The sequence below is a fragment of the Myxocyprinus asiaticus genome, chromosome 13 (assembly GCF_019703515.2).
Source record: "Myxocyprinus asiaticus isolate MX2 ecotype Aquarium Trade chromosome 13, UBuf_Myxa_2, whole genome shotgun sequence".
NCBI classification, from domain to species: domain Eukaryota; kingdom Metazoa; phylum Chordata; class Actinopteri; order Cypriniformes; family Catostomidae; genus Myxocyprinus; species Myxocyprinus asiaticus.
Window position 1 is genome coordinate 6,641,783 of NC_059356.1, and position 15,882 is coordinate 6,657,664.

Below are 15,882 nucleotides of genomic sequence, written 5' to 3' on the forward strand. Positions count from 1 at the left end.
GTATGATTTATCGAATAATGTAGCGCTCATAAAATAGAGTCCCATGTGTTAATGCCTATTTTTGAATAATCCAGTGAATTAAATTCTATAAAAAAGGGATGGGAAGGTTCATCTCAAAACACGATAGATTAACACATATCATCTAGTCCTTTAAAAGGACTAAAGAAGGTATCAATCCTGGGTGTGAATGGAAGTGCTGCAAATGGCAGACAGACTGAAACTGCGCCAAGACAAGCCCTATCAATGAGAATGCCTGGAGCTTCGGTGCGACAGAAGACAGCAGCAGTAAGGCCAGTGGTGGAACTACAGGTTCTGAGTGCTCAGATCACTGACATAGTGGATGATATGCTGCATTCATTGGAACAACTTTCTGTAATCCAGGAGTGGAGATCACAGCAGCTCCCTGTCTATAGAACTCCTACCCTTGTTTGGTGGTCAACAGCCCCCCAGTGGTATCAGCAATCCCAAAGTTGCGAAGGTATGACGGCACAAGCAACTGGACAGCATATCAATGAAAATTTGAGATAGTAGCAGCAGCTGCAGGTTGGGATGAGGCAACATGCATTGTCCATCTAGCCACAGCACTGGAAGGAGCAGTACTCCATGCATTACTCAATCTCTCCGGTGATGAGGAGGTGACCTGGGGCAGTTGGTTGCCACTCTGGAATGCAGATTTAGCAAAAAAGCCTGGACAGTGCATCTGAAGGAGCAAGTTCACCAACGTGTGCAGTGGTGAAGGGAGAAGCTTGGGCCCTTGGCAGCAGATGTAGAGAGCATGGCCCGTGCAGCATACAGTGACCTCCAGCCATGAGAATGGAACAGCCTGGCCCTGGACGCCTTTCTCAAAGCACTCCATCCAGGAGTGGTCATGGTCTTATGTATTCCCAGGTGTGTGCACATCTCGGTGAATGTTTGGGACTCAAAATTTCTCCCCTGGGATTCGCCTGGGATTCCAAACCGACTAATCATTCCACTGAGTAAACAGTCCATCACCGTTGCTGCTTCTTGGTTGGGAACCTCAAATGATTCTGGCCATTCGGTGAAATTGTCCATCGCAACGACCACATAGTGGTTGCCGTGCTCTGTTAGTGGGAAGGGGCCAAGTATATCCATTCCCCCTCTTTCCATGGGAGCCCCTGCCTGAAGATGTTGAAGAGGGGTTCTGGACTGTCCTAAGGGACCCTTTTTTAGATGTGCAGTCATTACATCTTCTATAGAACCAGTCCACATCAGCTCTGCTCTTGTCCCAGAAGTACCTCTCCGCTAACCACCTCCATGTCTTTGTAACCCCAAAATGGCCAGCACCCAATGCCCCATGTGCCATTCCATGTACCTTTTCACATCTGGATGTATGGGCTTCCAGCTGCATCACAATCTTGGTCCTACTTGCAGCTAAAAGATGTGGCCTAGCCACCCCACATGGACCACTTCAAAGGCTCGGCCCTCTGGGACTAGCAGCGTCTTATTACACCAGCTCCTCTGAGTTTACTGACATCTGAGTTTCTACAGTTTTTTTTATCCTCTTGCACTGTGACTTGAGGTGCCCCAGACGCTTACAGAAATGGCAGATGCTCTCCTGTACCTCTCAAATCATTGGTTCTTCTTTATTATCCTCATCATCCTCCACCCAATCTGTGGCTGCACATACTGGTGTCTGGGGAGCTATCTCACCCAGAATGGCTTCAATCTCTTCTGCCATTTGGAGTGCTTCTGCACTTTGAGGTCACACGACGAGTGGTGGATCCTGATTATGAGGTAAAGCGAACCGATAGAGGGGGCGCACGTCAAATATATCACCTCAACCTCCTGAAATTGTGGAGGGAGGTGGTCCCTGTGACATTGGCTATGGTAGTTCTGTAGAGCGTGGAGCTCGGGCCAGGGGTGAATAAAAAACCTAATCAGAACACTCCGGTCACTTGCGGAGACCACCTCTCACCGTACCAGCTCGCAGGGGTTGCCAAGTTGCAACAAGAATTTGCAGATGTGTTCTCCCCTCTACCGGGTCGTACGAACCTCATCCAGCACCACATTGAGACTGAACCGGGAGTGGTGGTATATAGCCGTCCCTATCGCTTGCCCGAACACAAAAAGAAAATATTTCGTGAGGAATTGTATGCAATGCTCGATATGGGGGTAATAGAGGAATCCCACAGCGATTGGTCCAGCCCAGCTGTTCTGATTCCCAAGAGCGACGGGTCTGTACGGTTCTGTGTGGATTACAGAAAAGTCAACGCGGTGTCTAAATTTGATGCGTACCCGATGCCCCGTGTTGATGAGTTGTTCGATCGGTTAGGTACTGCTCGATTTTATTCGACGTTGGATTTGACAAAGGGTTATTGGCAGATCCCCTTGACACCAATTTCCCATGAAAAAACAGCCTTCTCCACGCCGTTTGGATTACACCAATTTGTGACGCTTCCGTTCGATTTGTTTGGGGCCCCGGCTACGTTTCAGCATCTCATGGACCGAATCCTCAGACCGCATTCGGCTTCTGCCACTGCCTATCTAGATGACATCGTCATTTACAGTAATGATTGGCAGCAGCACATGCAGCATCTGAGGGCGGTTCTGAGATCGCTGCGATGGGCGGGGCTCACAGCAAACCCCAAGAAGTGCGCGATTGGGCGGGTGGAGGTACGGTATCTGGGGTTCCACTTGGGCCACGGGCAGGTGCGTCCCCAAATTGACAAAACTGCGGCGATTGCGACCTACCCGAGTCCCAAGACCAAAAAGTGGGTGAGACAGTTCCTGGGGCTGGCTGGCTATTACAGGAGGTTTGTGCCTAATTATTTGGATGTCACCAGCACACTGACTGATCTCACTAAAAAGGGAGCTCCAGACCCGGTCCAGTGGACAGAGCAGTGCCAACAGGCGTTCTCGCAGGTTAAAGCCGCACTTTGCGGGGGGCTGCTTTTGCATGCACCTAACTTCTCTCTCCCTTTTGTATTGCAGACGGACGCTTCAGACAGAGGACTGGGGGCTGTACTCTTGCAGGTGGTGGGGGGGAGGAGCGCCCGGTGCTGTACATCAGCGTAAGCTCTCATTAAGGGAGACAAATTACAGCACCGTGGAGAAGAAGTGTCTGGCCATCAAGTGGGTGGTCCTCACTCTCCGGTACTACCTGCCGGGGCGGGCCTTCACCCTCTGCTTGGATCACGCCCCACTCCAATGGCTCCACCGCATGAAGGATACCAATGCGTGGATCACCCGGTGGTATCTGGCTCTCCAGCCTTTTAAATTCAAGGTGATCCACAGACAAGGGGCGCAGATGGCTGTCGCAGACTTCCTTTCCAGAAATGGGGGGGGGGTGATAGGCAGGCCGGATGGCTCCCCAGCCTGAGTCGGGCGGTGGGGGTATGTGGCAGCGGGGGCGTGGTCAAGCGCCCGTCCGGAGAGAGAGAAAGCGGTAAGGGTGCTTACACCTGAACTAAATTATGCCTAACACCTGTTTCTAATTCCAGTGTGCATGGGGAGAGTGGCGTAAAAGCAGCCACACAACCAGCAGAGGAGAGAGAGCCTGGGTCCAGAAAGCTATTGTTGTGAAGCTGATGAGATTATTGTGAAACTAAGAATTTATTATTGTGAAGCTGAAGAGATTAGTGTGTGAAGCTGTGAGCGCTTAAGTGTGGTCATTAAAATCCTTACCTGTGAGTGGAGCAACCTGCCTCCCGTGTCCTCCTTATCGACCGCCCTCACAGTGGTATACCGGGTTCTGTTGGAGAATCAACGGCATATGGTGCTGCATCTTGACTGACTTGCTCCATACCTTGGGGATGTTGATGGTCGCAGAGCCCCAGTAACCAACCATTAAGCAAACAGCCTCAGTATCTACTCAGGTGGGACTTTTCCCAGAACTTTTTCCTGCCAACTAGGGAGCATTCAGGAATGCAAGAGTTGCACGACCTCAGCAATTCTTCTCATGTGCGCCCTCGTCGTCAACGGCGGAGGCCAGGGTGTTTTGAAGACTTCCAGTTCTGGGACTGGTAACGTCAGGAGACTGCCTTATTTTCTTGGGGGGAAGCAATGTAACATCTGTTGTTGTTTATGCTTGGGGACTTGCTATTGGCTGTTGTGTTTGGATAATCAATAAGGTAGGTCTGTGCAGGTTTTGGGGACTGTTTGGGGGTGTTATTCATATCTAAAAGTAATTGAGGGTTATAGTTATTTTTCAAGTTCCTTTTAATGTTAATTATTTTGTTTTATGTTATAAAAAGGGTTTATTTTTAGTTACCCTGGGTGAGATCAGTGTTTCTTTCAACTGTGATCCTGTTTAAATCAAAATGATTGTTAAAACAATACATCCGTGTGATAATAGTTGCTTATTAGTGTTAGGTGAATAAAGGCTCATTATGGCTGATCCCCTGCCTGGTCATTTCTTCCCGGTAACTGCCCATGCTTCAATTTTATAAATCTGACTGGATGAGCCATGTTCTAAGTCATTGCAAAATCTAATTTATACAATGGAAGAAACAGAACGTTTTTCCTGGATGAACTAGGTGAACAAAGTTTGTGTTTATGCTACAGTTGCCATTGTTTAAAAATATAGTTTGCCGAAGGTGATTTCATGGAAAGTTACCTACACATCAATTAAGCTGTCCCTTAAGTAATACTGTTTTAACAATAGCCTCTTAGAGATGGGTTTCAAAGTTATCTGTTTTCGTGATCTAGCATGATACAGTCTCCTCAGCTGGTACGTGCAATTGTACATAAATAAGTCACGTCCAAACTACACTCACAATTAGTTTTAACAACCATCAATGCTCTTCGACTAGCCAAGTTCTCCTAGGTCAAGAATTTCAGGGATGTGCACTAGTAGGTGAAACAGCACCAAAAGAACAAAAACTTCAGTGCATTTCATCATTACTTTAAGGGTAACTAAAATAAGGCTGTTCAGCCAGTAAGAATAAATTAGCCTTAAAATGGCTAATATGTACAGTATATGCCTCAAGTTGTGACCATGCTTGGCAACCGCAAACAACTAACAGTTCACCATGTCTACAGTGGACATGAGCGGTGTGTTGTTACACGTGAAACCTAAATGCTCCCATAATAATCAACAAAGAAAATCAAGCAGAATCTCTACCGGTTGACACATTTCTACCACTGTATGGCACATACCATTATACTGCCAGCCCAGCCAAATGAAACACAACATAAGAGAACATCGCTGAATTTCTTCACAGTGGGAACAAGTTGTGACGTTACTGTCCTACCTGTCTGTGGCTGTATCCCTGCAGCAGAAGAAAGTATGGGAAATCAAAAGGCAGGTGGATGGAGTATTGTGTGTGGTTGTCATCACTGCTCTCTGTCTCTTCTTTCTCTGCGTTGAGATGGTCTGGATCAGCGTCTTTATCAGCCTCTGCTTTTGGATCCTCCTGTAGAGATGCATGATGGGCCTCACTGACATCTTTCCCCATAGTGGACATATCCATGTCACTCAAGCTCCTCCACATGCCCACAGCATCCACCGCATCACCCGTCCCATTAACAAACAGCGAGGTGACCCGTGAACGAGTGTTCTGCAGCTTTCGCATCTGGGCATTGAGGCCTGGGGTATGCAGAGGGAGGATGGGAACAATGACTAGCTGTGATGGCCAGAAAGGGATTTTTTATATTTCTAATTAGCAATGGTACACAAAAGTTGGTAAAAAAAAAAAAACAGTTGGTCTATGTAGACAGAAATAGTCGATAAATTCTTAAGACAGTGATCATTTCAAATATTTGTTTGATGTTAGATATTAAACTGGGGAAAGGGAAAATAACTGAAATAAACTAGATTTTTACATTTTATATATGTAATATTTAAAATGTGATATAGCTTTAAAGCTCTAGGAGGAGTTAGAGTTAAGATTAGGGTATACTTAGTTTTTACACATGCAGTTCTCTCTTGTGCAGTGTCAAGAGTTCAGCCTTTCAATGTATACTTTTTTTTATATGCGAGCCCATATGGACAATTTCAACGCATACACACTACGACTGCTTTGTAATACAGTCAACACATGTATAGACAATGCACAAAGACACGGAGTGAGACATACCAGCACATGGAAAACAGAAGTATACATTGGCCTTCAGGCATTTTGGTCTCAACACCAATATGTTAACTAGAATAAACATCAACAATGTTTTGGTTGTAAGTCTTAAGCTATGATTTTCATCTGAAATTATTATTTTTTTTATACATCTCACAATGGCATGATGAAAGCCATATCACTTAAATCAAATGAGTCAGATGTAATTGCACTGACTATGGCTTACTCACAAAAGCAACAACTTTAAAAATGCATAAAACAATAACTGTCTAATATTATAAGAAGACAAGTACAATTAAAAGCTTTAAAACAATGATTTTATACACTCTCAGTAAATCTATTACATATAGCTGTACAGATGTAAAAATGTGCATCATCACTTTCAGATGATCTACTTTAAGATGACTCAAAGAAACCCTTGACTGGATTGGAATGACGTAACGTAGGCTAAGCTCCATTGAACTCAGCCACAGGGCCGTTAAGGGCTGCAAAATGTTCTTGGAGAGGTTAGGCTTTCACACCCATCAACAATCTGGGCGTTATCAGCTGTGGAAATGGGCAGTCATCCACATTGTTCTGCCAGAACACACAGCGATGGGGCTGAGCTTCCCCAGTCACCAATTCACAAGGGAACTCTTTGGAACACCGCAGCCCAAAGCCAAAGCCAACCAGAAATAAACAGCCTCAAGAGTGCAGGAAACACGCTCAGAAAGAAAAACAAGCGGCCGGTTCGATGTTGGTGGCTAAAGCTCGGTGGGAAAGCCCAGTGTGAGAACTAATAGGGCTATCCCAATAAAACATACTTGTGAGAGAGCAATTTCACTAAGCTTCTCGCTGACAAGCTTTTGTTAGGATAAGCTATGAGGTACCTCAGACTGTTAAAACATTCCTATAGTGTGTCAACTGAAACAGAGAACAAAGGACAGCTCATGAAAACATCTCAAAACTAGGGATCGGTCAGGATGGTCACGTAGTTGACTAGTCGTCCAACAACTAGTGAGGTCAACCAGTTTATTTAAATTTTTATCATTATCTACATTATATATATATATATATATATATATATAGAAGCGGACAGTTCACACTAATCTTGCTATAGCACCCCCTGAGGCAATGCTGAGAATGCAACGCATAATTGCGTTGGGTTATGCATTGCGCTCTGAAACATTTCAGAATGGAAAGACACAATGATGAAATCTAGCTTGCGTAGCAAGATGCGTCTGTGTTCATGGACTTGCATAATGTATGTTTCAGCCTTAAGACACTGCGTCAAGTTAAAAATAGTACACATTTTAAAAATCGTGTCTTTTAAAAATCCTCTGCATTTTGTTCCATTTGGTTGTGCTCTGCCTAACTGTTTTGAACATGTCTTATGTAATCATTAGGGATGAGAATCGTAGGGAATTTAATGATTCTGGTTCCAATTCCTCTTAAATATTCCAATTCCTTAAAGATTTAATTTACAATTATTTTAGAACTTTTAAGGAAGAAATATTTGGAAATAAGACATGCAATAAATACTGGATTTATTGCCCTTAGCAGACTGTTACAACATAAAGAGATAATTTCATATTTTAACAGAACAGATTCTTGCAAAAGGTGTTTACATGGACAAATTATGATATTTTATTTGTTCTTAACTTGTTTTATAAAATACCACTATTCCAATAAAACTCATAAAGGATATCTTTAACAACACATTGTCATTTCAACAATCATCCAGTAATAACACTGTTTAAGTCTCACAAGCCTTAAGTACAAATAACACCGTAACGGTTCTTGGTTCATTTAGAATCAGACATGACAAAATGAATGACTTGTGGTTCAGTTAGCAATTCACTAAAAAAATGTAGCTGATAAGAGTTGGGATTTGGCACTGTATGTTTAGGTACGTAGATTCTTAAGAGTAATTTGGTCGGGAATCGGTCTAAACTGGTCACGCTATTTGTTTTGCGTGGTAGATTCAAAAGAACCAACTCATTAGAGTCATTCGTTCAGGAGTCAGACTACACTGATTGCGCTCTTTGTTTTGCGTGGTAGATTCAAAGGAAAGAACTCTTTGTTCAGCAATCGAATACATTTGTCGTGCTGTGTTTCACACTGTATATCCCAAAGAATTCTGGCTCATGAGAGTAATTTGTTCGAGAATCAGATTATTACATTGGTCGCACTGTATTTTCCACACTGCTGATTTAGTAGCGGTGTTGCTGTGCTGCTGAATGGCAGTACAGGAATCCCTATCACAGCATTTTACCACAGTGAATGCATGTTTGAGAACCTGTAATGAAACCGAAAGTCATGAAAATGTATATGGTTGCGGTATTTTGTTTAAAACGGAAACGGTTCTGAATAAGAATGGGTTTCCCATTTCCAATCCTAGTAACTGCCCCCTAAAAGTGTCCAGTTGGTTCAGGGGAACCCCAAAGCAGACTAATTATACAAGGCTTAAAACCAATTCATCGTCAGGTAACTGATTGAATAGTCGATTTTGAAAATAAGTCATTTTGCACATCCCTATCTAAAACTATGGAAGAATATTCTTTGAATTCACTGAGCCAAACTGATATTGTTGCCATACCTGCAGTGGCAGTGTCAGCATCCTTGGCACTTTGTGCCTCCACACTTGATCTTTTCTGGATCTCGAAACGCCTGTAGAATCCCTCTTTGGGTTTCCATAGCGACTGCAGCACAAGGGGCTTCTCATGGTCACCGACAATGCGAAAGCACTCTGTCTTCCACTCATTGTCCAGTCCAGTTCGGCCAATCACATCGCAGAGCACATACGCAATGGGGTCTTCTTTTTCCAAACAGTACCTGTGGGGCAAGAGAATAGCTCAACTGACCAAATGCACCAACCTCATTGGATGGACTAATATTGTGGAAGTGGTCACTGAAACTGGTTTGAAGTTGTCTACAATGGAAGCATTGAAGCAGTACATTATTTCAGAAAGGACCAATCAGTTATGAGCTTGAAGATATACTGTACTTCAGCAAAAGCAAAATGGTCGAATAGTATTTATCATATTTCATTTTCATTGGAAATACATTATAATAAAAACTGAATTTGAATGGGCCATTTTAGAATAGCGAAACATTATATCTAATGGGCTTTATTCATACACACAAGCACAACACATTTGTATTCTCAAGTAAATGGTTGAATTGAGTTCACTTTCGCAAATCTTTGAATTTTCCCTCAATGTCCTTGCGAGCTCCATCCTCATTAAAATCAATGGATTCAAAGAAGATTCTTTGACATAGCATAGTGTGCCAAAGTATTGACACATTGTGAAGCACTGCTTACATCGGTTGTAGACAATAGAGGTTGACCGATTTGTCGGTTTGGCTGATTAATCGGTGCAGATAGCTACTTCTGGAACTATCAGTTATTGGCGCTAATAATTAACGCTAATAATTATCTAATAGTTTTTCTCCTATGATCTACTGTTGATGAATTACTGATTTTTGTTATATGACAGTGTTTAATTTACAGTGTAGAGGTCGACCGATATATCGGTTTTGCCAATTAATCGGTGCTGATAACTACTTTTGTAACTATTGGTTATCGGCAGAAATGAACGCTGATAGTTCATTGTTCGTTTTTTCCCTTTAATCTACTGTTGATGAATTGCTGATCATTTTTGTTTTATGACAATGTTTACTTTATTTTGTAGAGAGTGACAGATATATCGAGTTTGCCGATTAATCGGTGCCGATACCTACTTTTAAAACTATCGGGTTTTGGCAAAAATTTATGCTGATAGTTTGCACAATGTTTACTTCATAATGTTTATCTTGTAACACGTAGCACATAAAGTGTATGTTGACTATACAAGTGTACATTGTACATGATTGTTTCCCCTGTCTGTTTGTGTTAGCAGCTGGGAGTACAGATATTTCAAAATAAGAGTCCCTGGTGTATTATGATCTTGTTTAAAATTTAAAATTCCAGCTTTATGCACCACATCTTATTAGTTTTCTGGGGATTTTAGCTGCACAATAAACCGCTTGTGGGATTTCATTAAATTTGGACTCTTGTAGCCTCTATGTCTGTGCCCATCACAATAACGAAAGACTAAGAAACTTTTTCTGGATAAATCATTTTAAAAACTATTGGTTGATTAATCAGTTATCTGCTTTTTTTCACCACCTCAGTTATTGGTATCTGCAAATCCAATATCGGTCACATTTTTGTGGATAAAGTCTTAGGAAACAACACACCCAACTTAATCTACACTTTTCTGATCCTTCAAGAACAGATCAAGAGAGCATCGTTCACCTCTCCAGAGCCTCTTTGACCAGCTCCTTTGCACTGGAGTGACTAGTGGCCAGCACACTCTTGTAGTTGGCCCCTTGACAAATGCCGCTGCCAAATATCTTGAGGATCCCTGGGACAGATCTCTGACTGGAGAGCTCTGCAGGGTCGTCCACTGCTTGTAAGTCCAGGGCAAGGGTTCTGCCCTCCTGACCTTGCCTAGTATCTCTCAGGATAGGACTTCGGTTAAAAATTGTGGCCAGTCGGTTGTTGTGTCGGCGTATCTTGCTTTTGGCCGGTTGCCTGACCCCAGTGCTCTCCACTGATTGAGCTGTGCTATCAGATGTGTTGGATCTAAGAGAGACAGAGAGGAGATAAGCATGAGGTTTAGACGTGTACACAGTCTCATTAAATATAACAATGTCAGTAATCACAAAATAGATGGCAGATCAAATAGAACGGATGTTGACTTTCTATGGTAAGCATTATGTTTTAACGATGACATTTTTCCAAATTGATTTTTTAAAATAAAATATCTCCAAAAAAGCAAAACGAGATTTTTTGGGGGGAAAAAATATTAAAAATGGAAGACTTTTTGGGAAATGTTGCCTTATAGCAACTCTGTACCACAACACAAAACTGGTTTTCCTTAAAAAGTATGATTTTTTTTTTATATTTTTTTTTTTACTATTTAAAGGTACAGTATGTTTCTTCTATGAAATTACATATTTATCAATTTGTAACTCCTACAAACTCAAATTGTGTGAACCGTTATGATGTATCCTTAAAAATTGCTCTAAAAAGCCTAACTTATTCTCACTGTTAAGAGTCCATTTTGCACATCTTGACCATTCTGTAGAATAAATTAATTGTGTTCAGTTTTCTAGACACACAAGACTTAAATCATAATTATGTTTTATATGCATGAACACAATTATATCAAGCCTTCCTAATAATGAAATAACTGCAGTAATATAATCGATGCCGTTATCTACACAAACTCCCAACAAGGAAATCAGCTCTGTATTTCTATGAAGGAAATCATTGTTTGTCATCTAATTTGAGACTAGGAAATGCACTACTGCAATTCCATTTTAAATTGTCATATGGCAAGTTTGGCAACATTCACATTTTCTGGAAAACTATAGTAGATCTTTGAGACAAAAGATACAACAAAATATACATACTATGTGTATGTATGTGTTATTATGCTTATATTATCTGTCACAACAAATATGGAAATATCAGTAGGTTACACCAAAACAAATAAATACCTCTGGACATGTGTAATAGCTCAATCCAAAATAATTCCTTGGTATATAAACATTTTTTTTTTTTTTTTTTTTATGTCCATAAGTTCGACAAGCAGAGAGTGTGTAAGTACTCATTGTCTTAATGCTAAACACTATATATATATATTATTTTAGCATTTTAAACCTAACAAACTTACTTTTGCAAAATGTTTAGCTTGAAAAGTGTGCTTGTATAATCTTTGTTACAATAAATGACGCTTTTGTATTTTGTTAATCCAAATGTCATTCATACACTTTTAAGTGTGTCTTACGTTTTGAGTTACCTTTTTGGTCATACTATTTATTTTCAGTCTCAGCAACAAAAGATTGAACATTTCTGTAAGTACTATATTCAATTTCAGTTACGTGTATTAAAAGCAAATGAATAACTTACTGTAGAGATCCATTGCTGGTCTTTCTGCCCAGCTTTGCCAGGCGCCTCTTGGGTGAGCGGATCAATAACCCAACAGGGAAGCCGAAAGCTTGTTTAGAGATGTAATTGCTTCTCTCCTCCGAGATCATTTTAGGACGTGTATTATTGCAAATATATCGTTTTATTCAGTATGTCACTGTCTGGGAGCTCTGCGTGCAGCTAAAATAACTCGTGCCAGCGCAATACATGTTGCTCCTCAGGGTAACTAATATAGTGACTTCAAGTCATTGCACGTCCTGCCTCCCAATATGAGTCAGTGTCCTTTGATCGTTCCAATAAATATATTCCACTGTGACAATGTCCACTTCGCCATTAAATAATGTTAAAATCTATTGTACGGTCTGATGATGTCCTCTTTAAACAAGTCACAATCCTATATTTAACCACAGCGGGATGCGTTTTTATTTCTTAGCTCTATGCCCGAAGTGTCAAGCGAGCTGTCCGATTCCGTTCAGTGTCCCGGGTGCGTGTGTTTAGGTCCCGTTTGAATAACGTTCAGCGCTACTACACTGACGTCACCACAGTCAGCGGAAAGCCATTCCTACTAAAGGTTTAGGTCATAAATATAAATTAGGTTAAGTGATTGGACCAGTGCCTGGTGTATAAACGTTGCATACGCACAAAATGGGCATTGAAATGTGCGTAGGAAAAACTGAGTAAAGTCATAAAAAAAAACGCTTTTGTGCATGGAACTACTTTCTTACGCGACGTATCAGAAACTGCCGTTGCAGGTTCAAACCAAATGATGCGTCCAAGCCTCTCAAAAACATAACTTCAGAACTACTAGTATCACAGCTTGGGCTGTTTCTAACATGTTATTTGAGAAACAAGGATGTGTGTGTGTGTGTTTGTGTGTGTGTGTGTGTGTGTGAGAGAGAGAGAGAGAGAGAGAGAGAGAGAGAGAGAGAGAGAGAGAGATGGAGCGTGAGATGATGCTGTAGTGTGTTAGTCAGCTTTCTGAAGATAATGTCATTTTGGTGAAATTCATCCTATTTTCTCAGTGAAAAATAGCCATCCAAGCGGGGGTATTCCTCCCTATTTCGTGGTAGCTGGTGCGAAAGAGTCATTCACTATAGAAACCGCAATGTCCTCCGCCATTTTGAACAGTATTTTCTCTCTAATGTGGAAAGTCCGGTAAGAGGTAAGCGCCTTGAGTTTGTGTAATTAATCAATCTGTTGTGTCTCGCAGCTGCGATGAGCCTTAATGCTGAAGCTGTTAGTTTAAAGCCGTTTAAAGCTATTTGCTAGCTTTAGTAGAGTAGTGGTAATCTGAGCGATCACATAGTGCTGATGAATGTAAACACTGACTGATGCTGACCCACTTCACGTCACTAACTGGCTCATATTGCACACAAAAATGGTCTTCTGCTGCCACCTGCTGGCAAAAATATGTAATGTCACAATAGTAAATGTAAAGAGACACATATAGCTCTTAACACATCTGCACTGCTCTTACACTATAGTTTAGGATGGCACAAACACAAGTGGTGTGATACAAACAGTGAAGCGTCCGAGTGCTGATGTTCTAAGACATCAGTACTCATGGATCATCTCTCGTCCAATCAGATTTGAGGACCGGAACTAACTGTTGTGTATGTGTGTGCGTGTGTGTGTATATAGACTGTTGACTGTGCATACACACTCTTTTACTGGTGTTTGTGAATTGGTGACTCCAGCTGGACAAATAATGAACTGAACAGACTGATTATAAACTCTGATTTTCATTTAATTCATCACATTTAGAATAAAAAAAGTATGTAGTTAAGCGCTTGAATCAGGAGTAATTGTAATCATGCCAATAGTAGGCTATATTATTTTTATGTATCTAATTGAAAAGGCATTCAAATATAAGCTGTAAAAAGGAAATATTGGTTTTGGATGCACTGCTTTTGGAGGAATTTCCCATGTCATTATAGAGAAGGAACATACAGTAACTTAAAATAACAGAGAAGATTTCTTAGTTTGAGATATTTTCTGTTCCAAAGGGTATTACAGAAATCATGTACTGAGATAAGACAGCATTTGAATACAGATTATCTGTGATGCGCACTTGACCTTGACTGACATGAAATGGCACAGTAAAACAGACAGTATGGATGGACTGAGACATTTCGTCGTGAAATCAATCCCAACTGGATTTGAAATTTTGCCATCGGGTAAAAAAAATAAATAATAATTGATATATATATCATTGACAGTAATACATTATGTTTTACAACAGAAATTAGCTATATATAATTTATTAATCTATATAATATATATTAAGAATCATATTAATGATAACAACAACTATCATTTATATGTAACAGAAATTCAAATTTTCAATTTAACTTAGAAAGTAAAATTGAAATGCTATTTCTGAATAGAAAACAGTGTGTGGAAATACTTATTCGTCTTGAGCTGATTTACTAAAATTCAAATACTATAGATTCAGGTGAAATGATTGACTCCATTATCATTCATGTAAATGTACAGAAATGCTTTGTGACACAGATAATGTAAGGAGTGCTCTCACTGTATGTGAATATGAGACAGGCCGAAGATCCGACCTGAAGTGTGAGGAAAAGAGAAGGGTGGGAAAGGATTTCCCTTGCTCTGGATGTGAAAGGGCTCAACAATGTAAAATATGCAATGCATCTCACTGCTTTGTCATTAAAGTCTTGCCAACTAAATGTTAGAGAATTATTAAGTATAACAGCAGAGAAAAGCCCAATTTTACTTCCAGACTTGAGACATTTGTGGAGTACGCCATCTATTGGCAGAGCACACTATTACACTCAGTACTATTACAAAGCAAACCAATCAAACTCTAGGTGCTAACAACGGTTTCCATTAGACAAAGTGCTGAAAAACTGAAAAAGTACTGAAGTACAAAGAACTGAATAAAAGTGTTGGATTTACTTAATAACATGACGTAAAAATGCTACATGTATATTTTATGTAAATTCAACTTGTGGTCATTTTAGGTCAGCGTAACTAGAAAACCTTTGTTAGATATAAACAAATGTATCAGTTCATTTAACTTTATTTACTTAAAAATGTAAGTCACACTAATCAGATTTATCAAGTAACATCAAGTCATTTCAAATGAACCTTAATATTATTATCTCTACTTAATTTGACTCAAAAGAAATAACTAACGTCAGTCATTAAACGTGATTCCCCAAAGAAACTGCACCTCAGCTACATGCGCAAGGAAAAATTACATGGACTGAACAGGATACAAGTTGACCACTAATGGAACACGGATCACCCTAATGGTGACTTTACATGAAACAGCTATTTACAGAAAAACAACAATAATACAAAAAAAGAGCTAAAATATCTATGATCTCTTAATAGCAACTAATTAAATGCCCACATTCATTTTGACCAAACAAACATGCTTAATTATTCAAGCACAAGGGCTTATGGGTATTCCCCACAACCTCAGTTCTGTACTTAATCGTTTGAGTTAGCAGTATTTAAAATCTTAATTTTATAGATTTGTATGCTGAAGTTCAAGGAACTCACAATTATTCTTTTACTTTATGTAACTCTCTAAATTCACATTATAATTGATATTTTGTGTTGTACACATCAATGAAAATTAAGTAACACTAAAAATTGTATAAATATGTACGGAGTAGTAGCTACAGTGCATCCGGAAAGTATTCACAGCGCTTCACTATTTCCACATTTTATGTTACAGCCTTATTCCAAAATGGATTAAATTCATTATTCTCCTCAAAATTCTACAAACAATACCCCATAATGACAACGTGAAAGAAGTTTGTTTGAAATCTTTGCAAATTTATTAAAAAGAAAAAACGAAAAAAAAAAAAAAAAATCACGTACATAAGTATTCACAGCCTTTGCCATGACACTCAG

At 40.2% G+C, this 15,882-nt stretch overlaps 1 protein-coding gene across 1 annotated transcript in view; it reads right to left on the minus strand.

Moving 5' to 3' along the window:
- Positions 1-12,467, minus strand: part of LOC127450316 (ras-associating and dilute domain-containing protein-like) — a 57,706-nt gene extending 45,239 nt beyond the window's left edge. The window contains exons 1-4 of the mRNA XM_051714313.1: positions 11,974-12,467; positions 10,312-10,641; positions 8,611-8,846; positions 5,214-5,548 (exon numbers count right to left, since the gene is read on the minus strand). Coding sequence (XP_051570273.1) covers positions 5,214-5,548; positions 8,611-8,846; positions 10,312-10,641; positions 11,974-12,101 — 1,029 coding nt within the window. The 5' untranslated portion in view covers positions 12,102-12,467. The remainder of the gene's footprint in view (positions 1-5,213; positions 5,549-8,610; positions 8,847-10,311; positions 10,642-11,973) is intronic.
- Positions 12,468-15,882: the final 3,415 nt, after the last annotated feature.